Source organism: Anser anser, assembly GCF_964211835.1.
Source record: "Anser anser genome assembly, chromosome: 3".
Taxonomy (NCBI): Eukaryota; Metazoa; Chordata; class Aves; order Anseriformes; family Anatidae; genus Anser; species Anser anser.
Window position 1 is genome coordinate 10,693,250 of NC_139722.1, and position 26,963 is coordinate 10,720,212.

The 26,963-nt window shown below is 46.2% G+C and overlaps 1 protein-coding gene across 3 annotated transcripts in view; it reads left to right on the plus strand.

Annotated features, from left to right (window-relative positions):
- Positions 1–1,050: 1,050 nt before the first annotated feature.
- LOC310897548 (uncharacterized protein) overlaps positions 1,051–26,963 on the plus strand; it is a 36,045-nt gene continuing 10,132 nt past the window's right edge. For 2 of the 3 annotated variants that reach the window (XR_014582377.1, XM_083831263.1), the window contains exons 1-9: positions 1,051–1,438; positions 10,784–10,843; positions 11,674–11,764; positions 13,246–13,314; positions 15,534–15,749; positions 17,211–17,285; positions 19,012–19,110; positions 25,345–25,451; positions 26,038–26,157. Coding sequence is in view for 2 of the 3 variants with exons in the window: in XM_083831263.1 (XP_083687389.1) it covers positions 1,199–1,438; positions 10,784–10,843; positions 11,674–11,764; positions 13,246–13,314; positions 15,534–15,749; positions 17,211–17,285; positions 19,012–19,110; positions 25,345–25,451; positions 26,038–26,157 (1,077 nt within the window). In the remaining variant the exon portion in view is untranslated. The remainder of the gene's footprint in view (positions 1,439–10,783; positions 10,844–11,673; positions 11,765–13,245; positions 13,315–15,533; positions 15,750–17,210; positions 17,286–19,011; positions 19,111–25,344; positions 25,452–26,037; positions 26,158–26,963) is intronic. The other variant, XM_083831264.1, reaches the window with a different exon arrangement.

The following is a 26,963-nucleotide window of genomic DNA, read 5'->3' on the forward strand; positions in this document are numbered from 1 at the left end:
TGTGGGCAGCCCACGCCGGATCAGTTCAGCAAGGACTGCATCCCGTGGGAAGGACCCCACAGCACGGGACGAGAGTGACCGAGAAGGAGCGGCAGAGAAGAAGCGCTACAGACTGACCATAACAACCCTGTTCCCCTTCCCCGCTCGGGGGGAGGTGGTGGAAGAGGGTGGATGGCGGGGAAGGTGCTTTTGGTTTATTTCCTTTGTTTCTCACTTCTCTAGCTTGTTAGTAATAGGCAATAAATCTTACTATCTCCCTACGCTGAGTCTCTTTTGCCCGTCACGATAATTACTGTGCAATCTCCTCATCCTTATCTCAACCCTTGAGCCCTTTTCATCGTATTTTCTCCCTGTTCCTCTTTGAGGAGGGGGAGTGAGAGAGCGGTTGTGGTGGAGCTCGGCCGCCCACCACCACAGGCTGAGCATTTGCCAGGGTCTGAGTCTGAGCATCGAGCAGCACTCAGGAGACAGAAATCTGTGGAAAAAAAACAGCTGTGAAATAAAGCTATGACAGATAAAAGCCATTCCCTTTTCAACTTCTTCTCTGTGCTGGATGCTACAAATGCAGTTTTTTATGCTGTTCTAGGTAAATAAGATTTAACTACTGTCTTCTTGTACTGTAGTGTAGGCCAGGCTCAGAGACATGCTTCAAGGTAGGGGCTCATCGTGTTCCTCCGGTGCTGTTCACTTCTTAGCCCTCAGGAGCCGTCCCTTTAGGTTGGCCAAGACAAAATACAACTTGTCACTTTAAAAGAAGCTCTGCCACCTTGAAAAACGTGACTTTCTCAGACTATTGCCGGCATTTACTCATCAGGCGTGTGGAGAAATTTTCCTCGGAGCAAAGCAGAGAGGCGTGTGGTTTGAGGCACTCTGCATAGCCGTAATAAACGTTTATTTCTCTGAGGATAGCTGCTAGATGAGAACTCATCATCTCTTATAACCATCACGGGGACGCTGCTTGATAACGAGACCAAGAGACACATCTGCCGGGACCGTCGCCTGCCATTTATTTACCTCAGACGAGATTAATTCCGCGCAGCGACCTCCTCCCCCCACCCACCACCACCACCACCACCACAACCCCTCCAACACACACTCCCCGGCTTCCAGGCCCTTCCACCGCGGCCAGGGGCCGCAGCCCGGCTCCCCCTCAGCGAGCTGGGCTCCGGCTGCCCGGCGAGGAGCCGTGCCGGGGGCCATGCTGGGGCCGGCGCTGGGCGCCGAGGAGCCGGGGCTGGCGGAGGGCCGGGGCGCCATGCCCGCCGTGCCCGCCCTGCTCTGGCCGTTGCTGGCCCTGGGGGCGGCGGCGGCGGCGCTGCTGGTCCGCAGGGGGCTGCGCCGAGGCCCAGCCACCGAGGAGGAGGAGGAGGAAGCGGAGGAGGAGGAGGAGGAGGAAGAGCCCAGGCAGCAGCGGGAGGAAGCGAGGAGCTCGGCGCAGGTAAGGGCGGTGGAGGGAGCCGTGAAGCGTGCTGCCCGGAGGGCCCCGTCTCCGGCACCCTTCCCTCCCGGCTCATCCCTTTGGGGGCTGGGGGTCACCCAGCGAGCCCCCCAGGGCAGGGGAAGTTCCCCTGGGGAAAGAGAAGCCCCCTTGGGCCAGGAGAAGCTCCCCTGGGGGGGGGGTACCGAGCTCCTCACCGAGCCCCTCCCTCAGCTCCGGGTGCAGCACCCCGGGGGGCTGCCCGCCTGTCCAGCTCCACCCGGGCTTCATCCCTCCTGCAAAAGAATTAAGAAAACTCCGGATAATGCTCGCCACAGCACGACGGAGGACCTGGGCAGAGTCCCTCTGCCCTGCTCTTAATAAAGAACACGAATTATTTGCCTTTATTCTAAGTCAAAGCTTCATTACGACTGCATTAATACGTGGTAGTAGCCGTGAGGTGCGTTAATGACCGCTGGCCATTGATGACCACAGCCACCTTGCTGAGTGTATGTTTAGGGTTTGATGCGATGTGCTGTGATGAAGTTTCTATATGATATTGTCACGGTTGGTTGTGTCTCTTTGACTTGCTGCAAGCTGTCTGCAGCAGAAAATCTCAGCAAAAATTACAAAAAAAATCACACACGGGGATATTGCAGTATGGAAAGCAAAGTAAGCTCTCAGGAGAACACACTGAACAGAACTAAGTCTGTATTTAAAATGAATACATCAAGCATTTCTAACACTTGTGCCTGTTGCTATATCTTCTTTTTCTTCTGAGATAGGCAAAACAAAATGAATTTGCAAGGCTTTTTTTTAGGTGGGCTATAAAATAAGTGGTTTTGTTCTTCATGACTTCAAATGTGTCAGGCTTCCCATCATAACACCGGTTTTCAGGGTTTTATTACTTTGCCATGGAAATTCAATTTTATTTTTTTTTATTTTTTTGGTCTTTCATCGCTGTGAGCAGAACCTCGGCCTGACAGCATATATACATCCTTGAATTAGCAAAGAGCAATTGAACGAAACACCAATCCTCATAGACCTTCCTTTGTCAAGGGATGAAGAGAAATTTCAGAAACAATTTAATTATGGTTTTATAATCATTGATACTACATAAATTGGCTGTAGAACAAGTTAAGATTTTGCAGAGCCAGCCATTATCGGGGGCAGTAGGGGACAGAAGGGGTGGACACCCACGTTAGTGTCAGAGGCAGGCCTGGTGCTGCAGCGGTGGCAGGATTGATAGTTCAAGCAGAAGACATTGGTTCCAATATATATTTTCTGATCAGAAATGCTGCACCTTGCAGGCCTGAATAGCGTAAACCAAAGCAGAGGAGGAAGAGACAAGCTAAGGGGATACATTTGTTTACAGTCACTGAAATTTTTATCATTAACCTCAACTTTTGCTGCACTGAGCTGATTCCTGCTCTTTAGGGGACAGACTTTAGCAAGTCCTATCTACACTGAGTATGACCACCCTTGTATGAGACCTACCAGTCGTGACGTAAGTGCAGAGGTGGCAAAATATGGTCCTAAGGAGGAATGATCAAAGAAAATAAGTTCCTAAAGAAAGATAACCTGGGTAAAACATGTCCCATGCTGAAATGAAAAAGGCAGGCTTGTCCTCCCGTGACAGTACCCTGCCCATTCTTTCTCTTCTCTATTTTTTACTGTTTCCTTTTCCTCACCCCTCATCTCCACTGCTCCTTGTCATTTCCCATCACGTTATCTCTGTCTTTGGAACATCATGTCCTCGAGGCAAAAACTTTATCTCCTTATGGAAGTGTAAAACACTGCGTGCTGCTTTGGCACTTAGCTGATGCAAGAATGCCAGAAGAGCAGAACACCTTTCAGATGCCAAAATTTGCATCTGAAAATCTCTACTGACACAGCATCAGAAAGGGTATTAATAGCAAAGTATTCCATTCAGAGATGTGGCCAATACCAAAAACCAGGGTGTGCAGGTATTGCAGGGTGGGAGCCCCTCGCTGCTGAGGTACGAAGCCAAGAGACAGATCGCCTCCAGTGCTCAGGTGTGTTGATACATCCCAGCAGCCAAACATCTGCGTATCCTGGAGTGGTGGATAAGTCAAGATCTTAATTAAAAGAAACTAGGTGGTTAATTATTTTTTCAGTTTGGGAATGTGTTTTTGCTGGTGATTCCCAGCCGCTGCCCCATGGGTGGGCTGTGAGATTGCCTCTGTGGGGCACCTGCTCTTACAGGGCTGCAGGTCCCTCCGATGTTGGTGGTGGGCTGATCTCCGCTCTTCTGCAGGCAGAGGGCATCCCCATGGCAATGGGCAACCAACGCTGGCCCAGGGTGACTCTGCTGGAAGCTGCAGCCCTGCCCTCTGCAGGGCTCCTTCCCAGCCCAGCCTCGCAGCCACCTCTGAACCCTTCCCAGCCACGTCTGAACCCTTCCCAGGTCCCAGTCACCAAAAAGTAGAAATGCTGGCACAGTGCAGGACTGTACCAGCCGCTCCCAGCATCAGTGCTGGTGGAAGGCAGCTTTGTTTCATCGCGCTGTGTATAGCAGAGCAACACGGTGGAACGATCACAGGTCTCGGAGCAAGCTGTGCACTTCAAGACACAGTCTGGATTTGTTTCACAGCCCATGTGAAATAAGTATGGTGAACAAAGTTTGTTCAAACGTATGCATGGCCTCCACGCAGTCATACAAGCAGATTTTGAATATAATCTATGATACATCACTCATACCGGTTTACATTCTGACTATTGTCAGACACACAAAAAAGCGTCTAGAAATGATGCTAGAGGGTTTAGTCCTTTTCAGCACGGTCTTTTCCCTAATAAAGAGCCTTTTAGGAAATTGTTGACAAGGTTTGACAGAAGACATCTGTTTGAACTGAATTGCCATTGGGTTTTTGGGGTTGTATTTATTCAAAGTTTTGGGGGTTGTTTTTCACATCAGACAGTTCAAAAGAAGAGCTTTTTGCACAGATGTAGTGATATCATCTTCTTTAGGTGATGTGTAAAAATGTGTATTACCAGATACATCCCAAAAGAAAGCTTTCTGCTTTTCCCAAGTGTTTTTGTAAACTGGAGATACTTTTTGCCTCTTGCAGGAGTGGCTTAACAGCAGCAGAAATACAAATCAGTCCCTTCAGCTCCAGAGGTGTGCAAACAGACCTTTTACTCCTGCCTTTCGTATTAGATGGTACCCTTCGTGCCAATGAAACACCACTGCACGATTATTTTCATATAGCTGACCTGTACGAGAATAGATTTCGTAGGTTTCCTGGAAGGTGCTGGAGTTTGGTAACTGCCCCCTTAAACCGGCGTCCTGATCCCTTGTTGCAATGTTCCTCTAATTAATTAGAATAGCTAATCTCAGGAAACTGGTTTCTTCATCCCCAGACATCCCATCAGGCGCTGAGAGCAGCCGAGCCGAGGCAGGTACGTGTCAGCTCCCTGGGTTCGTGGCTGCTGCCTGTGGCCTCTCCTGCGCCCTGGGAAGGCTGGCCAGCAGGACGATACTAATGTATGCCTCATTATGTCAGGGCTTCTTCTCAGATTTTTCATTTGCCTTTGGATGTGAAAGGAGACAACCCCAGTTCTGGCTTCCTCTGTCTTCGGTCTGCTTTTGTTACCCGTTATTCCTCAGGGGGTTCCTACAGGTAAATTCATCCTTGGGAATATGTACAGAGGAACAGATTTTCTGTGCTGATGGCCCAGCTCCTTTCCCTGAGGTTCTTGGAGCACGCGTGATGGGAGCACCACCTCTTCCTTTCCTCTGCCAGCCTCCCTAACAGAAGTGAAAAAATTCACCATTGCCAGCACCTATTTCCCATATAATTCAGTGTATTCATCGTGTGTGTTTCCCATGTAACTTTCCCTTCCAGACAATTTTCTTTCCTACTGGGAACACGTGTCTGAAGTCATTTTGTTAGGGAAAACTTTGTATTAATGCACATTAATACTAAGATGATTTATATTTGTGCTACAGCTCACAGACCAGGCTCCAGCCCTCTGTTCAGATCTGTAGGTATGTGCGTGTAGTGCTGCGACGGCCCGGGCCAAAGTGTCTTTGTGTTCTGTCATGCGTGAAGAGCCTCTCTGTTTCCTTTGCTAATGAGCACAGTATGTTTTTGTGGCTTCCCATTGTCACCTTAGTGGAAATTGCCGTTGTGTTGCCCTTTCTCTAGCTATTAAGGGCAACTGAGTAATTTTTTTTTGACGCTGGTACCTTGCTGTTTCTCTGGTGGACTCTTGCTTTGCCCTAAACCCCATCCTTTCTCTTCTCAGAAACGCAGTTTCTCCTTCACCCAGTTCCCACTGATTTAGGAAACGTCTCCCACATTGCAGCCTGTCACCGGGACAGGACCACGTGGCAAAGCCAGACCGGCCAGGATGTCTGCTTCCATTTATGAAAATCTGATTCGGAGTTAATGAAACTCAGGGCTGCTTATTTCCCAGCGCATTTGTCATGCGGTTTGCTCATTGTCTGCTGGTGGAGCAATGCAAGCTGCTGGCTGGCTGCAGCACAGCTCCGGTTTGCTTACCCCGAGGTGGAGCCTCTGCTCCTGTGTACCGGAGAGGAGCTCCCAGAGCAAATGCTGGACATCAAGTGGCATGGTCGACATCCTGACCAGAGTGCCTGGTGCCAGCAGCAACGCTACATCTCCCGGAGGATGCTGAGGGAAACAAAGCTGTCCTACTCGGTTTTCATCCCATTGAAGGTTTACTGAGAAAGCTGAAGAGCACAGTGATATCTCGTTCAGCAGTAACAGCATGTTTCAGGGAGGTTCTTCAGAAAGTGCTTTTCTGTTTGCTCTTTTTCTTTTTTTTTTTTCCTTTTTTTTTCAGTGCATGTTGGTGTTTCTTTTGCTGGCCCAAAGCCCCCACATTTATCTTGTTTGTAACATAAGGTGAGAAAAACTAGTTTAGCTTTCGCACTGGGAACGAGCACTAGGAAACAATTTAATTGAATTATTTCTTAAATCTGGAAACGTTTTTCTGTTCACAGACTCCCTTGCCAGCATGGGGTAATTTTGCTTTCTTTTATTTCCAGTGTCCAACCCACTTAATTCAAGTGTTCGGAAAGTGGTAGCCTATAACAATTTTCTGAATCTTTATTCATGTTCTTTAATGAATTCCCCGATTCCCAGTGTGTGAAGCATATAATAGCTCCCCTTGGGTTCCCTACGCTGAGTTTATTTTGTCCCGGTATCCCTCTGCTGGGGAAGCCTTTGCATGCCTTCCTGGGGCAGGCAATGTTCAGCACTTCCCCGAGTGGGACGAAGTGCACGAAGCTGCAGATAACATTCATGCCATTTTTAATTAAGCCTGTGGCCAGCTGGTGGCACTGAGAGTTGAAAGCAGACTTCCTGATTTGATAAGACACTTACAAAAAGGCGCTTGGCTTTGTAAAAAAGAGTGTCTTTCTTATGAAATGATTGAAATGTGTAAAGGTAAGCATATTGGGGTATGGTTTTATGGCTTTGAACACACGGTTTATATTTTCATGACTAAAGCTGGTATTTTTTAACAGTTGAACCTACGTCTGTGCCTTCTTTCTTTGTGACTTTATGTCGAGCTACATGAAGAGCATCACATAAATTAAACACAAAAGCGTGAAGGTTTCAGAGCAATCGTCAGAAATACAACCTTAGGTTATGTCAAAAGGGAAAAAAAAGGCAGGGTGTGTGGGGGGAAATCCTTTTCCACTGGGTCACAAACCAAACGGCCATGAACTAAAAATAATCTTTCTATTGTTCCGCAGAATGCGAGCACAAATTAATATGCTAAGTCTGATACTACCAAAAGTCCTGATCACGTTTCTCTGCATATACTTAATGTGTTTGGATTTGCACTGGTGACTTTATCTGGTCACTAAATTCAGCGGGCGTAGATGTGTTCTCCCCGTACAAAAACTTCATTTTTCTGAAAGGAAAAGTAACCCCGAGAAAATTCATTTCTCCGTAATGAGTCCATTAAGTTAAGTGAAATAAATAATGAAAATTCCTTTTTTTTTCTTTTCAGAATGGCCGAACGCCCGTGGTAAAGAGGCGTGACTAATTCAGTATCCTAAGGGCTTCCAAAGGGAAGAATAGGGCGGGGTGGGGCTCCTCAGCCCTACAGCCATCTTACAGCAAGAAAAGGGGCTGGATAAAGGCAGGATTTAATACAACGGTCAGGCTGAAATAATACCTTTCCACTGAAAGGAAGCTGAACCTGGTAGAAGTCCTTGGTGATGAAAGGAAGGGAGGTGCTGTTACTACCGAAGGACGGTGGAGGAGCAGCAGATATCACAGGCCTGGGAGAAGACCATCACCAGAGTGGTGGGCTATTTGGGGATCTTCCGTCAGTGGTCAGGTTTGGTGTATTCCTTGCGCTCAGCAGCCCCTGAGGAAGGATGTAATTAGGTTCTGGAGTCCTGTGTGGGTATTTGGGGCCGAGGAGCCAGTCAGTGTGAAGACCCCTGGGGTGCAGTAAATGAATGTCAGCAGCGTATTTTTAACCTCTTAGTCATGGACGCAGGGGAAGAGGGATCCTTGGGTAGCAGATGAAATATCATTTAAGTAGGAAATGTTGCGCTCGTCTGGTAAAAGCATACAGCAGTCAGACTGGCAAAGCATTAAAAGAAAGTCCTGTATTTTTTCCAGCTTATTGCTTGCTCCCATTTATGTGGAGAAAAGAGCCAGGAACGTGATCCTGCCCCAGCTGAGACTACGCTGTCAGAGCAAGTAGAGGTTGCATCTTCCCTAATTCTCTCTTGCACTCAAAATTTTCCCTCTGGAGTTTTCCCTGCCTCTGCCAGGGCTCTGTACAGCCTCGGGCTGTGCTGGCTTATGGCAGTCTGGGGGAGGGAGACAGTGCAGTTCCTTCATCTTGACACCTCCTCATCTCTCTGTGTGTACTCTCTCAGGCTTGCAGAAGTGTCTTGATGTGAAGAGAGGTTAGAAGGAGGTGGGATGTCTCCTATCATCTGCGTTTGTCTGAAAAGTGGCAAAAAAGCCTCCTTCTTCTTGCCTCCTAAGTTGGTACTGCAGTTTCTGTTGTTGATGGTGGCAGTGTTGCTGAAAGCAGCTTTATTTGGGAGGTTCTTTGGCAAAGCCTTTACAAAACGGTGAATGTTTTGTTAGGAGTGCTGGGAAATCATCAGGGTTTGTTGAGATACCTGGAGCCCTGCATTCAGATCTGGGGGCCCCAGCACAAGAGGGGCATGGATCTATTAGAGTGAGTCCGGAGGAGGGCCACGGAGATGATCAGGGGCCTGGAGCACCTCTCCTATGAAGCCAGGCTGAGGGAGTTGGGGTTGTTCAGCCTGGAGAGAAGAAGGCTCTGGGAACACCTTACAGCGGCCTTCCAGTGCCTAAAGGGGGGCTACAGGAAAGCTGGGGAGGGACTCCTTGTCAGGGGGTGGAGTGATAGGACAAAAGGTAATGGCTTTAAACTAAAAGAGGGTAGGTTTAGATTAGATATAAGGACGAAATTCTTTACTATGAGGGTGGTGAGGCACTGGCACAGGTTGCCCAGAGAAGCTGTGGATGCCCCATCCCTGGAAGTGCCCAAGGCCAGGCTGGATGGGGCTTTGGGCAACCAGGTGTGGTGGGAGGTGTCCCTGCCTATGGCGGGGTGGGGTGGGGTGGAACTGGGTGGTCAAGCATTCTGTGATTATATGATTCTATGAAGTTGGAAAGGGATATTGTATTTACATGTTCTGTAGCTTCCCTCAGTTGTTCGTTTCTGTACCCATCCTATAAAACTCAGTTTCCCTGAAGTTCTGTGTCGTGTAGTAGGTTTTCACATCAGAGACTCCCCCACCCCCCAAAAAAAATATATTGCACAGGAATTGTTTACAAAGACGTGATCAATTTGTATTTTCACACATTTCACTGGACAGATGCATATGCTCAAAAAGGAGTAGTATAAGCTCAAGATCTTCCATATTTAAATCCATTTTTTTCACCAAAATTCTCCTGAATATACATTTTATGTTCCCCATCCTGTGTGAGAACCTGATTCCCTCCCTGCTGCAGGCAGAGCGGGATTTTTTCCTTGAGTGGAGCAGGATATGGAAGGTGGTCTGTTTTGTGGTAGGGTTTGTGGAACACCTCTAGGAGATGAATACGAGGGTCTCAGAAGAGAGATGACTGCTCATGGGGATAAAAATAAGGATGGCCTTGCTAACTATTACGAAACATAGTAGGGTTTTAATGCAGAGGTCGTTATTTCGCTCGTGACTGTTCAGAAGAATATAACTATAAACCTACCAAATGATAGCTCAGGGAGACAAAAGAGATGTGCACCACTTGCTTTAAGCTTGTAATTTGAAAGCTGGTGGAATTGGTGATGCAACGGGGCAGGTATTTTGGCTCCAGTTACTGTGATGTTTTCCCAGAAGACCCAGAAATATGCCCATGTGTTCAGAGAGTGGCAGGCTGTAAAGCACACAATTTGGGGGAGTTTATTTCATGAATTTGGCATAGAAGAAATAATGCTGGTTCATCTCTCAGAATAATTAGCTTTAAGTCCTAATGACGTTGCAGAGCGCCTTTGGGAGAGCGTATGAAAACTTGTTGCTCAGTGGAAGGAGTTTCGGTACATCGCGTGGCCATGCAGGAGCTGTAACCTTGTCCGTCGCAAGGTGGCTCCGAGTCGTTGCCTGTCACATCTGGGGTTGTGTCCCTGTAGCTCAAAGGGACGCGGCCACCCAGTGAACCTTTCTCTTTTCTTAGGAACAAATTTTAGCTTTCCTGGCTCACCATGCAGTGTTCTGCAGAGTGTGCTGGGTTCCCTCTCTCTCTCATGAGCTGCAAGCATCATTCTTCGGTCCTGCAATCACATCCGCGACAGCACAGCGCGCGTACCGCTCCTCTGTGGCTCAGTCTGCCAGCTGGCACCGGCGCTCTGAAAAGGAAACAAGTTTCCCTGTTACTTGGGAGCGCACATCTCCTGAGTAATGCTTTCTGACCAGGGAAACCTGGGCCAGGGAGGGGGTTGCTGTGCAGTGAGCTCCTGTTAATTAAAAAGAATCAAAATAAGCCTTCTCCTGTCTGTGCTGCTTTTTTTAAGGCAGGCTTACCCTATCTGAAAAACAACTTTGATCCTAGACAAATCTTAGGATAAACCACAAATATGTCTGCTTTGGAATAAACCTACCTGGTGTTTCTGGATTTACATTCATAAAGGCTTAGCTAACGCTAATTAATTTGGAATAAATTAACTCAAGTTGGAACAAGGCCATAAATTCTAGTCCAGATTTGTACTGGGTGTTATTTGGCTATGTCTTTCAGCACATCATACGTATTAACATAATTTTATGCACGTACATATTTATACATACACACACAGGCACATACGTATTCCATAATGCCTTTTTTGCTGTCCGTCTTGTAGGTTCCAGTGAATGGGCAGCTTGTAACGTCAGCCAACATCAGAGAGAAAAAGCTTCTCAAGGTACCAGTAACAGCTTTAGAGTTTATGTAACATCTTTCAAGAGAAACTTGTTTTAAGAATGTTGCTTATTTGATAGTCCTTTTTAAAGACAATTTATTGTTCCAGTTGATGGAGAAGTTAAGAGGTGAGTGAGGAACATAACACCGAGTAACCCTCTGGCAGGGTCACACTGTGGTGCTTGTTACTACAACCACAGGTGGGATGATCTCATGGTCTGCACCCCAAACCAGGAGCTAGAATCTCCTGTATTTCAGTTCCAGCTCCAATATGGGACATTTCCTTGTGTCTGGGCAAGGGTCTTATCTGGGCATTGTGCACTTGGAGTGGTAGGAAAGAAAGTATTTGTGCTTTGCAGCCACTGCCCTTCCAAGCAAGGAGCAGCCCTCAGCCTGGGCAGGAGGCATGTTCATGGCAGGGAGTATCCCACCTTACAAAAGTCAAGAACCAGTGTGTTACATCTAAAACATTCAAATTTGAAGACTTAAAGGTAGCTCTACTGTTTCATCAAGCCATATGAAAATGGCCTAAGCCACTGCTGTGTCCTTCTAGATCAGTGATCACTACAGATACCTTCATTAAAAAATAGATTATTGTATGCCTTTTGTTTTGTTAATCATAAGCAGGGTCTTAATGTTGATTTCAGAGTTACTGAAAATGTGCTCAGGACCACTCTTGTACCCACTTCGAGAATCCAGCAACCTCATGCTCTCTCTCAGAGTAGCACTGTGTGTTCTCCATTTTAAAACTATTGCCCTGACTCCTTTTCTTCATGATGAAATGTAACAAATACCTGTTTGATCTTTCTGCTGCACATCTCCTGGATGCTGTAGCCTAAGAAGAAGAAGAAAGCCCAGTGTTCAGACAAGGAGGCGTTGAAAGATCTGCTTTCTGTGGAAAAAGACAAGCTGCAAGAGGAGGAAGGTAAGAAAAGTTGTGGTTGTTCTGTTATCTGATTGTTATTACCAGAAAATAACATGGGATCAAATATTTTTAAAGGGAGGCATTCTACACTGTTTTTGTGCTCTGTGTCATTGGGAAAAACAGCCAGTTTGAGAAAGTCTTTTATCATCTGCTCATTTCTACATGTAACTACAGATGGGGGCCGTGTGCTTTCCTGCCGCACTTCTCAGGTCCTTTCTGCATTCACAGAGATGGCAAATCTGTGGATGAGAAAGAATATCTGACGTCGCCAGAGGTCCACTCGGGAGCAGGGTCCTGTCTTTCTGCTCTTGCTCCAGTCCTGTGGCTTTTGCCGTGCTGATCCACAGCTGGAGCTGTGGTCTTTCCAGGCAGCTTTTTGTTGGGCCCGCGGACGAGGCTGGAAAAGGCGCATGGATAGTACACAGCCAATTCCTTACACCCATGAACAGAGCCAAGATCTTTGGTAACAAGCAAAGCTGCAAAGAAACCTGGCAGAGGCTACCATGGGTCAGGCAGCTATAATTTCACTGGAAAATACATGACACTCCATTCTTGCCTGTCTGTCCCCCCCCCCCCCCCCCCCCCCGGGGTCATATTGAAAACAACCAAATCTAAGCTTTTCTGAGCTTAAAAGATTATAATGTGATTAGTGTGCTGGTGAGAGCAGGAGAAGCCCTCGCTGCTGCTGGGCTGGAGTCCTCCCTGCGGGCGCTTGCATCAGGAGCAATGAGTGCCTGCAAGGGCACAGGAGAACGATGGGAAACAGCAGAGGCTTTCTTCAAAGGGCTGTTTAGTTTTTTTTGGACAGATGAACCAGCTGAACTGTTTCATGTGTTCAGGGATGTTTAGAGAAAGAAGATGTTTGTCTCAGTGAAATCAGGGGACAGTGTTTTTTCTTTGTTAACCATTTCTGGCAGTCCCTCCTGTCATGTCGTAGACTGGAGAGCAGAGATGAAGGCAGAGCGTGGCCTGACTGGTATGAATGAGTGCATGTGGAAGTCAGCTGGATGGCAGCGGGTCTTCACATCACACACCAGGTCTGAGGATATGCTCAGGGCTAGAGAAGGTCAGGAAATCAAAGCCGTGTTTGATGGTTAAGCTTTTCATGAACTTCCCTGTGCTGTCAGACGTACAAGGCTGTGGATGCTCTGTTGTGACATCTCCCCCGAGGGAAAGGGGTGTCACATTATCAGGCTGACACAAAGGACAGAAGAATATGTGCAGTTACATGAGTCAGGACACATGACAGACAGGCTTGCGACGGGGATTTCTTATGTAACGTGGCCTGCGTTTCTGCAGAGACAGCAAGCACTGTGCAGGGGAGATGCTGCATGCGACCGGGCAGCACCGCTGCAGGGGCACTTTTACAGCCAGCGTGGAAAACGAGCAGAGAGCACTTTACCCTGTAAGCGGTACAGGCAGTAGGGGAAGTTTCTTGTTAACTTAAGATGAGTCACCATGACCTTTGCTCTGTGTTGTAGGTGTCTGGCAGACCAAGATCAGCAGCCGAGAAAAGAGACATTTAAGGAAGGAAAGGCTGAAACAAAAAGGTAAATTTACAGGCTACGGAGAGTTTGCACACCTTGATCTGACTGGGCTTCTTACTCCTCCTAACTTCCCAGAGTCTTTCTGTTTGCTCCGTTCATCATTAGAGAGCAAAATCTTTGCACACATTTAGACTGCTTACTTATTATCATAGAACAGAATCATTCAGGTTGGAAAAGACCTCTAAGATCATCTAGTCCAACCTTTAACCTGGCACTGACAAGCCCACCACTAAACCACGCTACTAAGTTCTACATCTACACGTTTCTTGCAGACCTCCAGGGATGGTGACTCAGCCACTTCCCTGGGCAGCGTGTTCCAACACTGCACAACCCTTTCAGTAAAGAAATTTCTCCTAATATCCAACCTAAACCACCCCTGGCACAACTTGAGGCTATTTCCCCTCATCTCTTGGTGCCTGGGAGAAGAGCCTGATCCCCACCTCGCTACAACCTCCTTTAAGGTAACTGTAAAGTACAAGATCTCCCCTGAGCCTTCTCCTTCTACTTAGGAAAAAACAGGTTGGCGAGCCTTGTGTTTCATCACAAACAAGGCTTTCATCACAACACATATTATTAACCACAGAACGTTGAAAACAAATGTCCATTAGATCTGAGATCTGCTAAAGGTGTGGTGTGATGGGATTAGTTCATTCTGTGCTACTTGACAAAAGATGTTTTCTAACAGTGAATGTATAGAAACCTGCATTATATGCCCAGTTCCAAACAGCTTCTTTAATTCGGGCCTGCCCAGAATAAACAGCTATAAAAGGGAAATGTACTTTTATCTTAATGAGATAAAATAGAGCAGCATTATGTACTCACACCACACTTTTCCTATGGGGATTTCAAAGTGTCCGCTATGCACTTATGCCTATATATATTTCTGCTGATTATGTTATTATAACTGCTGTATAAAAGCAGGTCATGGAATTAACATGTTTGGAAATGTCTTGATAAGTTAATTATCTTTGTTAAAACCATTAGTGTAATGGAGAAACCTATGAAGTTAAACATATTAGAGCAATTTAGAAGCTAAGAAATTTGGAATTGGGACACACAACTGGGTAAATACGGATGTTTGTGCACTGTCAGCAAGAAGACGTTATCGTAAAGTACCTCAGAAGCCCTACTAAAATTCAAGATCGGGGCAAGTAAACAGCAAATTTTGATCTAAAAATACACAGACATTTTGGGACTACTTTATCATCTAGATTATAGAAGTCAAGGGTTAGATATCTGCATGACAGTCTTAAGGGCTTAAAGTGCTGAGGTCTCTACATGGTCTCCAGCAAATCGTATGGGCTCACATTTGGCTTTGTTCATGTCAGTTGGCCTGTTGGCACCAGCGGTGCTGGCTGCCTGTGCAGAAGGAAGTGTGCGTTAACCCTAAACCCACGTAGGTGTTGGTGCTTTGCTGGCCCGGGGCGAGGGAGCTCAGAGGACCAAGCTGCAGTCGAAGTCACTGGTGAAGTGCAGGAGCCTGCGTTGTGCAATGGATTGAATCAGCTGATGGTGCTGGGCCTTCTTCCTGATGACATTTACAGAGCAATGAAATGCGCTCTTCCCACTTCCAGAGAGAAGCCCTAACCCTGCTGAGTGCTGATGGCTGTTTCCCAGCAGGGAATAAGCAGCAGCAGCAGCAGCTTTAAGCTGTGTGAAGGTGGGGTTGATGTTAGCACTGGTCCCCTGCCCACCAGAGCATCAGGAAAAGGCTTTGCTATTCTGAAGGCTGGAGTTGTAAAGTGCTTTGTGAGCCCTTTGGAACAAAAGATGTTGGAGATAATTATCATAATTTCTACCGTGTGTATGCCTAGCACTGATTTCTCAGCAGCAGCCTTGGACTACCGACATCCAAGAGGTTTGCTTTCCTTTCCCTTGGAAATCTTGCTGTTCTGTTTCTCTCCCTTTACTGTTCTGGGTCCCAGCTGGACCCTTGAGGCCTTGAGCCACCCTTGCAGTCAGGGAGCGATGCCCAAGGTCTCTGTGCTGCTGCGTCATCTGCTGCAAGGCTTATAGTCTTCCTTCTCACACGGCCTTCGTGTTTGCTGCTTCAGCGTTCCTTTCCCAGGGGCATGCTTTACTGCCACTGTACCTGTAAATAATTTTGTCGTGAATCTGGACATTATGTCTGATGAGTTTGGATCAGGCTTTCTTTCCCCTGTATAAACTCTGTTGTAATTAAAAATGCTCATAACCCTGTGATAATGTTTATTCCTGAGAAGACGCCAGCAGAGCATCTCAGGGCAGCTCAGTGGCGGAGCCGGCCGTTGACTGGGATGAGAAGGGAACGGGGTGGCCACTCGCAGAGGACACTGGTGGCCGTGGAAAAGGTGCTCTCATCACCAGGGCAGAGTGTGGGACTGTGCTAAAGGCCTCAGAAGCTACAAGAGAGGAATCTGTGCCCTCCCAGTCAGAAGAGGATGTGTTTTCCAATATAGGTGAGTGCCTGTGTTCCTAGAGGGAGCATTGTAGAGGGAAAGTTTCATGAATTATGGTGTCCTGCAGCATACATTGCCTCAGAGAGTCCTGCCTGCTGGCATTCATCCTGCACGCATGGTGTTGTCCACTTGCATTGAACCCTGTTAGCTGTCCTTTATTCTCTAGCATGATGGCAACATGAAAAGAGAAGTGTTTGGCACAAGAATTTCTCCTGTATTGCATACTACTTAGTGGGTGTATGCTGCTTTCTAGCCACAGGTATTTAGTGTTTGGTTCCTTAGCAAAGTCCAAGGTTGCACACACATGATCAGAGTTAGGCTTTGGGTATATCCATGTGTTACAAAGAAGTATGGGGCAAGGTATTCCTAAACTAGCTTGGGTATTTGACAGTTGGCAGCAGTGTGTTCATGGCAGCGCTGCATTGTACTGACACAGTTTGCCCAGCTTCCCAGCTGATTAACCCACTGTTGGTATCCAAACAAAATCACTTACAGCTACTGCGAGTCTCTTGGTTGTGCTGCTGGGACATTCTCTCTATAATCTAAGCTGAAGGTGGAAACTGCGCTTCTAAATATTCAGACTCCTTTAAGGCACTGAAGGGATGGATTGCCAGCCTTGGATGGATTAGGCTAAAGATCAAGAGATAACATCAGCTTTCTCACTAGTATTTGATGACTTTTCTTTTCCATCATGGCTTAGTTTTTATGGCAAAGCCGTGTCTCACATTTTATTTTTACTGTGGGTGATACTGCAGACTCTAGAGCAACGCTAATAATTAATAACTGGGTGGAAATTGGACCTTTGTATCTTTTAGACTCTCTTCCTAACTTCTTGGGGGCAGAGGGTTACAATAGTTAATACTGCTTTTTGGTTAATTTCCAAAAGCATTTGGTTTTCATTAAGATCTCACTGATCGATCAAGCTTAATGACTGGATTGATTGGTGTATAAGGCCACATGACAACTCACCTTCAGTAGCAGTAATCCAGGACTCTGGCGGTTCAGAAAGCGGTCTTAGCTTGCCCTTATATTGCTTGCTTTCTTTGCTGGAGTCCTTTCTTTTCCAGAGTACGGGGTCAATGTCAGAAGGTCATTGGTACCATTTTTCACTCTCTTGCCTTCAGAAGGCCAAACTCCAGGCCGATGTATGACAACAACCTCTGCCAGTTGTGCACAAAGGGCAAAACAGTCCAAGAGAGTGAGGAATTTGACTAAGTCCAAAGAAATGTGCTGGTGTGACACACACTTTGAAGTGATGAGAAGGTGTAAATAGCAACTGTGCAGGACTCTTTGTCCCTGGAAGATAATTTCTCCTTGATTCTTTAGCAACAGAAGTGGCTGCAGGCTTGGGATGGTGAGAACATGGAAAGAGATGGGCAGTGTCAGGCCGAAACTGCAGTTGCCAGCTGTGAACATGACACCACATTTTGTGTTACTGTTTGTTTGCTTTTTGAAATGCAGGAACATGGGATATTGCAGAAGTAAAATCCTGTCCTGTGACCTTTGGGACATTAATAGAGCTGTCAAAGGAGTTAGGTGAGTGGTCTCTCCTTGTTTTTTTTTTATTGCTTCCTTCAGAGTTCTTGTGCTCTGTTAGATGCTCGGCTTAAAAGTACTCTTGTTGGTCTTATATGGGTCTTTTCCCTTACAGCCACGTTTTATTAGTCACTCTCCCTTTTAGAGCTTGCTCACATCTGCAGCCCAGTGCACCAGCCTTTTGGGGAGTGACGTCAGAATGTATTACTGAATGCTTTCCAAACCGTTGTTTATTGGAATAAATAAAAAAAAATTGCCTCCCCTTTACTTCTCCCCCCCCCCCCCCCCCCCCCCCCCAGCAAATTCCTTCTTGGTTAGATTTACTCACACAGAAGATTTCCAATAAGTTTTGATGACCAGCAAATTCAGAGAATTTCAAACTGAGGGAGGGAGCAAATGCTGAGGCCAGAGGGGCCCTGTGAGAGGTTGCTTAGCCAGCAGTTTCCTCTCCTGTGCAGCAAGAGATTTTCAGCTTGAGCCTCTCCGTGCATGGTCTGGAGAAGGAAGAAGTGTCTCCTGGGCTTTGCATTAATCTTGGGCCCTGTTTTTAGTTTTCCCTTTGCCTCTTTGTAACTGTCGGTACCTCTCATGGCCCAGCTTCAAGTGCTCCTGTTGTGATGTGATGCGCACACCTGTTCTGTACACTCTGATGGCTATTTCTGAAAGATTCCTTCATATGCCGTCAGCCTGCCTGAAACCCCAATTCATCTGGAGGTCTGAGTGGCTGATGAGTGCAGAATCTGATCCTGAATGGTTCTGAGATGCTAAGTGCAAGCATAGATACACAGAGACGGACATCCATGCACAAAACTTAGTTGGTGTGAAGTAAGCCAGAGCAATGGAATTCAATTTTAAAGCCATGCGTTATAGTTAATGTAATACTTGTCATATTTGATCATCTGTTTTCCAACACTGCATCAGCAGAATGAAGCAGTTCCTAATGTAACAAGTACAAGTATTTACTCACATCTGCATTTATGCAGCAAGAAATCAAGCTGGTGCTTGAGAAAAACTGCATAAACAACGACATTCTTTAGGTGAATATGAGAAAGAAAAAAATCACAAAGATGTAGAGAAAAAATTGGTTGTGTATGAAAGAAATGAAGAAGATGCTAGTCTGTTATGTACTGGTGTTAGAATGGGACTAAAGGAATTCATTCAGGGAAACGTGTGAATCCTAGTGGTTGCTTTAGTTGCTGAAAATAATTATCCAAAAAATGTTTAACTCTTTTTTTTTCCTCCACCAGCTCTCTGTTATCTGTGCTCTTTCTCTGAGTAATTCATTTGGTATTTATGGCTTTATCTGAATTACTGTTAAGAGTGAGCAGAAGTTTTCTCACTAAAGTCTGTGGGAGTTGGAGCTGGCTTCACTTCATGTGGCTTTTGTGCTGTTGGAACTGTAACTCCCTTTTCACATGCTCAACAAAGATTTGTTGGAATTTATATCTCTGAATAGTATTAGTGTAGCCACTCCTGAGCGGGTTGTTTTTAATAACATGTGTGTAGTGTCCTCGTCCAGCCTTCTTTAATAAATCCACTGTGATGAGCGGCACAGATTAATGTATGGATTAAATTACATAACATCCAGGCATCGTGGCATAACATACAGATAAAGAGATGATTAATTGGTTTTAATAACAGGAATATAGCTATGTGATTATCTTTTAGGTTTTTTTTTCTTCTTTTTTTCTTTATTTTTTAAAAAGCACACTTTTCCTGCATGCAGATAATGTAAAGAGTAAATCATCTGAGGACAGTCCTTCAAGATGCTGCTGGAGCACCAGCTTGACTTTCCTCCCAGCAGAGGATGTCTGGCAGGAGCAGGGTATGTCTGCCTGCTCATTTTCCATTGAAAGAGGGGGACACTAATGCTGATGCCCTTTTCGGGCTGTTTTGTAAGCTGCAAAAATCAGGGCCCACTTTCCACAGTGGCTCGTTCACATGAGGCTGGCAGAGGTGAGGGTGAAACTCAGGTTGGGTCTGGTTATGGGCAGGTGCCCAGAACTGCTCTGAGCTCAGACAGAGCTGCAGGCACCCTGTGTGGCACCCTTGAGAGTGGTGAGAACGTGCACTTTATTTGTGTGTTTACTTAGATAAAGACAAAAAAGGGAGAAAGTAGGTACAGTCTTGTTTTGTGTATGCATTCTTTGCTGTGCAAAGTGTAATTAGAGCTTCTGGGCAGCAAGACCAGCTGCAGTGAGACTGCGGGCTCCCATAGACTGGTGTCCTCGCTCCTGCAGTTGTACGTAGCAGCTGCTGGCAGACAGGCTCAGGAACAGGTCAAGCATAGAGCAGTCACTCCCTGTGTCCCTCTCCACACCCAGCAGAGAATGGTTCAGGGACAACCTGAGCCAGAGGCAACAATATGGGCTCTGCATTTCAAAAAAAAATTCAAAACACGTGTTAGCAATCATCTCAGATTACTAAATTTTCAAAACAAATTCAGAGTTAGGTTTGGTTCTCATAACTGAAGCATTGCGTCTCGCCCTCTCCCATGGTCCAGCTGGGAAGGTGGAGCTGAGCAGCCTCCATCCAGGCAGCTGCCAGCCCAGTGGGGTTGCTGGTGTTGTGCTGTGCGTGGGGCACGTCCCTGGGGAGAACAGGGAACTGCTGGAGCACAGGGTGCTTTTGTCAAAACGTAAATCTCCCTCCCAGAGCCCACATGGGGCATCTTGAAGCACAGGACAAAACACCAGTGTACGGTGGCAGCTGGGATTTCAGTCTTTTTATGACTGGTAATTTTTCATTTTTTTTTTTAACTTTTCCCTCTGTTGGAAAGGCCAGGGTAGGTCCTGAGTGCTGGAATGATTTGGCATGAACAGTATGAGCATTAGGTGCCCTTTTCTGTTGACCTTTTGGTCAGGATCGAGTGCGGTATCTATTTATACCCCTGTTGTTGGGAGACCTTACCCTGCTCTTGTAGGAATGGTGCCTGCTGAGTGCAGTAGACCCCTTCTTGATCTTGCAGCCCTGATTAGCTTAATTAAAGGAGCACCCAAAGCAGCTGAATGCAGAGAGGAGACAAAACTGCAGTCTTCTTGCTTCTCTGCCCAGCAGTAACTGAGATCCTTCAGCAGACACGTGAGCTTGGCCATCAGAGGGTTTTATAAATAACATTAATTGCTTTAAAATAAATAAATAAAAACCAGTATTCTCCTCCCTTGGTGCAGTGTTTGTTGACCCCTGTGAGGCTGCTGGGGAGTGCCAGGCTCTTTGTAACTCCTGAACCCAGGCTTGCTGGCACAGGCAGGAGGGAGGCAATGCCGGCAGCTCTTCAGCAGCGTGTCCTTGGATTGCGTTTGGCACACATCACCCCTGGCGTGCCCTGGGTTTGCTCTGCAGAGCTGTGCAGAGCTCCTCTTCTTCAGCAGAGCGATGCCACGTCTCTCCGAGAGCAGAACGCACAGGAGCAAATTCAGCAGCTTGCTCCTGCAAACGTCTAAGCAGATGCATTTTGATTGAAAGCAGGACTGGGAGGTTTTCTGCCTGCTTTACAGCTTTCTCCTAAGTAGTAGGAGGTTTTTTCCTTTGAATCATCAGCCTTGATACTGATGTGGAGGGGAGTGTCGCAAACATGTATTCCCTGAATTTGGATGAGGTAATGGTTGGCAGTAAGGCCTGCGCTGCAGGCAAAATGAGCTCTTTGACAGTCAAACAAGGCCTGTTAGCTCTTGCAGGCCTGTGAACTAAAAAAAAAAATGCCATTCATAACCTGAATATGTGCCGGGGTCGTTTTATCAAACCCAGATCAGAACATTTAATGAGTCTCTTTGTTCGGTGGCAGGGCCGAGCAGAGCAGGGGGAGCGGGAGGCCGGGCGCCATCTTGTGAAGTGCCAGTGACAGCAACGGCCTGACTCTCTCATGGGGGCTCTGGGGCTTACCACTCGCTGCAATTCAAAACATATAGACAGAGAGGGCTGCGATTCAACGTATATACACCTAGAGGGAGAGGGGGAGAGAGGTAGCTGATGGGGGAGTACAGAAGGTGGAGCCAAGCTCTTCTTGTTAGTGCCCGGTAAGACAAGAGGCAATGGGCACAAAGGGAAGTATGGGAAATTCCAGATTTTTTTTTTTTTTTTTTTATGGTGAGAGTGATCAGGCTGCAGAATGGATTGCCCAGAGAGGCTGTGGAGGCTTCATCCTTGGAGGTATTCAAAACCTGCCTGAATAAGGCCCCGAGCAGCCTGCCTAGCTGACCTGGCTGTGAGCAGCAGGGTAGGACTAGACGACCTCCGCAGGTCCCTTCCGAACTCAGTGGTTCTGTAATTCTCATTCTGTCATCAGTCATCAGCTCTACATACTCAAACAATTAGTCCCTAGCAACCTTACCCTTAATTAGCTAGAGGTATTCAGTATCTCGGAGCTGGAGCCACCTGGTTAACACTGATGGCTCCAGTCCCTGGTGGTCACAGAGATTGAAGTGGCCAGGCTCACAGGCTCTTCGATGAGGGAACGGGGCAATGAAAGGACAACTTACTTCTTCCTCATTTTTTCCTTGCTCATCACTACTGTTTGCATGTTTTTCATCTGTGCGTGTGAAAGAGGAGAAAGGGGGTGAACATCTCTAGCGCCCTTGGCATAGTTCACTTTGTTTCCAGGCCCAGGAGTTGTTCCAGTTTGGCCAGGCATCTTTCCTGCTTGCTCTGCAGGGTTGTCCTGGTTCCACCAGACATCTCTTTTGCCTGCCCTGCCTCCTCCCCTTTACTTCATGGGCTTTACTGCTTGCATGTCTTTCCCAATACTGTCTCTACCACCAGTTTCCCTCTGCCCCTTTGGTGACGTATTTTGTACTTCTGCTTAGTTGTCTCTCAAAACACATATGTTGTGGCTGGTGATGCTGTTACAAAATGTATAAGTTGCACAATGCTGCTGGCGGGGTTGTGTTAGAGCTCTGATGTCTGGTTTCAAGGCAAAAAAAATATGAATTTTATTGCGTATTTCTGCTACCAAGTGCAGAGGACTTGTGCTTTGGTGACAGCCTGAATGGCTACTGGTCTGTCAGGGCAGTTTCTGAGAACTGGCATCCTTCTTCAGAAATGGAGCATGTCCATCTCATTACCACGAGGGCTGGCTTTTTACCTATGACTTGGCATTTTCCCAACAAATGTGTCTTGTTTGCTGAGGCGCATTTTCCCTGGGATCTTCAGATAGCTTCTGCGTCTCATGACTTCCTTCCTTCTGTCCTGGGGTTAAACTGAATTTTAATACCTTGGTTTCATGCGAATAAGCAGCGTCTTCGGATTAAAAGTCTCCAGTCTGGGATTCACTCGATACTTTTGCATCTTCTGAATTATACTAGAGGAAGGTGCCAAATGAGGAACTCTACGCCCAGCTGGTAGTAGCAATAATTTCTACCTGTAAAATTTCCACCATAAATGTAACCTTTCAACCGGAAATTGCCTATCCGTGTGCACTGAATGGTTTCCATGCGCAAGGGCTCAGCAAAGATTTGGGTAAGGACCATGCACATTATGCAGCCACCTGCCCTTTGCAATACCAGCCACAGAAGGAGTCGGCACCATAAACAGTAAACAGGCCCTTGAGGATTTTGCTCTGCCAGATGAAGAACTGCTCTCCCTTAGGTTTCTGCTGACCCTACTAGAGTGGAGAATGCCCAAGAGAGATCCTGACAGCATATAGTCCAACGCTACAACTCTGGACTAAAAAAATTTTAATCCTCTTCTTTGTGACACAAACTGGCTTTTGCAGAAGTACTTTCTAGCTTTATTTTCCAGGCCAGATAATAAGGTTCAGCCTGTAGGATGTGCTACTCAACCCTCTCTATCCATTGGCACAGGGAACCTGCTGACTCTTCCCTTTGACCAGAACCCACTGCTGGAAGGGAAATACACTACAGAACGGGAGAGATTTTAAAACAGAGCTCTGGGATAAACACATTTAATCCTATTTTCCCACCAAATTAAACAAATTGTAAAGAGTCTTATATTGTATTTAATTTTACTCTGAGTTGAATTTAAACACCTCCGGGACATAATGCTTTGGGAAGAGCAATTCTGAGACAAGACAGAGTCACCGCTGAGCTTCGTGCCTACCCACATGGTGAGGGCAAAGCATGAATGCAAGGCCATTGCGGGAAGTTGGCCATTAAAACTATTTCATGCTTAAAAATAAGTACATAAACAGACCGAAAGATCACAACTTAAATAAGCAATAGTGCCAGCTGTGGCCTCCAGCGTGTGTTCCTCTAGTTACAGCCCGTTTTACTTGCCTGCCCACGAGAGCATCGCTGGCAGAGCTGCTGCCAGCAGCTTGGGAGGGACTGTGATTGAAGACTCTGTGCCATTGTGCTGGTCTGTGTGTAACACCGCGCACCTCCCTGTTAGCCAGAATTTGCTTCCTCTCTGGCAGTAGCAGCATGATTTTGCCTGTTGTTTTGCTGCCACGGCTCGCAAGTGGTATATTAGTTCAGAGGCAGAGCGTGCGCAGCACAGAGTCTGCAGAGCTGGGACTTGCTGTGTCCTCACCCCCACTCGCTGTTGGGGCTGGAGATGTTGGGCGAAGCGTGCTCGCTGGTATTGCCTTCAACCACCGCAGATAAATCCTCCAGAATTTGAGCCCAAATCTCATGTAACCTGGATAGAAGGAGCAGAAGCTTTCTGGTGGTGGTATCCTCTACTACAGCTTGCACAAAGTGTTCTTCATATGCACAACTTATTCATGTATGTTGAGTCTCTCTCTAATGTAGATGCATTCATTTGCCTAAAATACTGGTATTTTATTGGGAAATAAATTAGAAAGTACTTGCTCCCCTCCCTTTTGAAGGAGGAGGGAAATGCTGTCTATGTATAGGGGATGGCTTTTAAACTGAGAAGCTTGAGCAATGTTTATAATCATGTTTATAAAATTTGGCAGCAAACTGGACAGAGCAGCATTTTGGAAACAGTTGTCTTTTATCATCCCCAGCATGCTTTTGGTTTTGGCCCTGCTTCAACTAGAAGTTTTTCCATCCAGCTTGGGATTTTTTTATATTTGTTTTTATTTTAAGAGACGTGATCAGCTAAGAGTTATTATTATATGTTGTGTTCTCAAAGTCTTTCTCCCTGTTAGGATAAGACTTAAGATTGTTAGACATGACCCATTAAAAAATAATCAAGTGGTCCTTTCAACATCTCATGCTGATTTATCTGCTTTTTTGCAACTCATTCAGTTTGGGTAAAGAAGTTAGACTGCTCTGTTTTGCTTTCTTGTCTGAGAATCATTTGCCAGTGCCTTGTGGAGAGGCAGCTGAAGGCTTGAGGCCAATTTTTTAAAGTAACAGATGCCTGCAGATACAGAAACCTAAAAGGTTTTCAAACGTTTTCTGCCTGCCCCCCCTGAAATGATCAAAATCAAAGCAGGGTAGGTGTTATCTACTTAGTGCATGCTCAGAGTTGCATGTCAGGGAGCTCTGGAAATCTATACCATGATGGTGCCTTTCTGGCTTACATTCGGGAAAAAAAAATGGAAAAGGAAGCTGAAGTCAAGAATGCACTTGGTACTATTTTTTATAGGAAAGAAAACACCAACAAGAGCATTAACAAATGCACAAATCCTTTACTAATAGTACTCTTCCATACAAGTAATTGCCCTGAGGACAGTGTGTTGCAGCCAGTGGAAGAGGAGATGGCCTGAGAAAGAGTCCTGCTAATAAAATGTAGCACTGAGCCTGCAGTCTCTGCCAGCGTTTCTGGATATGCCTGAATCCTTCTTCCTGAAATTGAAAGAAAATGTTTGACAAGCCATGCTACTATCATTTTGGTACAGCTTGTTTTACTGAAGCACAGGTCGAAAGGGCTTTTGTTGTTGCTAGATTGTGTTTTTCTTCCCTTCTTTAATTTTACTCCTGTCCCGAAGAATGCAATCACTTATTGTGAATTAGCAGTTGGTACTTACGTTCTAAAAATGCATTTAAGATTCGTGTGCATGCGTGCACACCCAACCATCCCATCAGCGGGCAGGAAAGATGACAGATACTCTTTGCAGTGTTTCCATTACTGGTATGAGTCTGGGAATTTGTATGGATTTGAATGTAACTCATGCATATGTTTGCCTTAACAGATGATCCTTCAGTGATTGACCTGGACTCTGACTGGAAGGCTCCCACAGAAGAGTGGGGAAACTGGACAGGAGATGAGGAACATCAGACAGGAGATGAGAAAGAAAAGGTGAGGCGGTGGCACTGGTGACCGAGGGAGACCTGCTGTCTTTGGGATCATTCTCCTGATCCCTTTGTGGCAACCAGAGCTCACAGGATGTAGGATGGGGTAGTTGGTTCTGGGAGTTTATCATCCAGGTGGCACTGCTGTTCTCAGCAATAAATACTGCAAAAATGAACTCTTTCTCCTGCAGCTGACTTTCCTGAATACCTGGGTCTTAACAGGTTTAGAGTCCACTGCTAACACCAGCCTTCACACCATCCCAGGTGGCTCAGATCTATTTATTTAAGTGAGAGGATTTGTTGATAGTGGTATGGTCATAGCTTGGGTGGAGAGACGGAAGCACAAGGCTTCCCATCTAGCCGCTTTCTAGAAACCCAGGGAAACAGCCCTCTCTTGCAGCAGTGGGAAGAGTGTGCAGAGCTCTTTGCAAACAGCTGTGTTAAGCCAAGGTGTGTACTTTATACGAGAGAGATGGAAGCTTGTACACTGTCAGCATACACTCCTAGAGGTAATCAGTGTTACTGAAAAAAAATATGTAGCCAGTTAATCAGCTCTCCCAGGCCTCCTCTTACAAAATCTCCCATGCTTTCAGGATTTGCCAAAAGGCAAAGAAGGCATTAATTTCTGTCTTTCTGGACTCAAAAGCAAAATGCAGCGGAAGAAGAAGAAAAATGAAGTGAAGGAAGCAAGGGGTGCAGCTGGACTGATGCATGTGAGTCTTTTGTATTCTCAGAGTAGCATTTGGCTTTCCATGAGCGGAGGGGGGTGTCTTTTTCATTAGGATGATGTGACCAGGGCAGATCTGTCTTCCTCTCCAACTTATGTCTTTCTCTTCTTTCTCCCTGCCCTCCCATAAAAGAAGGGTAAGCACAATGACCGGTGGGCTTTTGCAACATGGTATTCCCTAACATATTTACAAAACACTTCGATTTTGCAATGCAGACAGGAGCAGATGGCTTTAATCATGGAAGAAAAATGCTTTCTCAGGCAAATGTATTCCAAGTTTACTTTACTTTACTTTACTTCACTTTACAAGTTTACTGTACAACTCGGCTGTGTTTTATCTGTGCTGAAAGGTCACCTGGAGGTATTTTTAACAATATGCAAAGGTGGTTCCTGAAAGGCAGTGAAGATAAAACGAGAGCATTGTTATACTAGTGAAAAGCTTATTGAGAGAAAAAAGTCTCAGAGTGCAACAGAGGAAGGCTGTGGAAAATGTCAGCTCATTTGGGATGGGAAGTACAAAAGAACAGAATGTTAAGTGGATTTTGGACCCGTCTATTTGGCTGCAATGTCCTCGCTGCTCAGTGAAATGAGACATAGAGGGGACCCCCCAAAGTGTCCTAATTGTTTTTCATTCATTTGTCACTGAATATGTTGCTCTGGACGCATGGTTATGTAGCATCGTTTGTCTTCCCTCACACCCACTGTGGTCTCTTCTGATCCTTGAGACAGTTTTGTTCCCTGAACTCCTGATGTCCCCATTTTAAGGGAAAAACGTAGGTAACTGATGGCCCA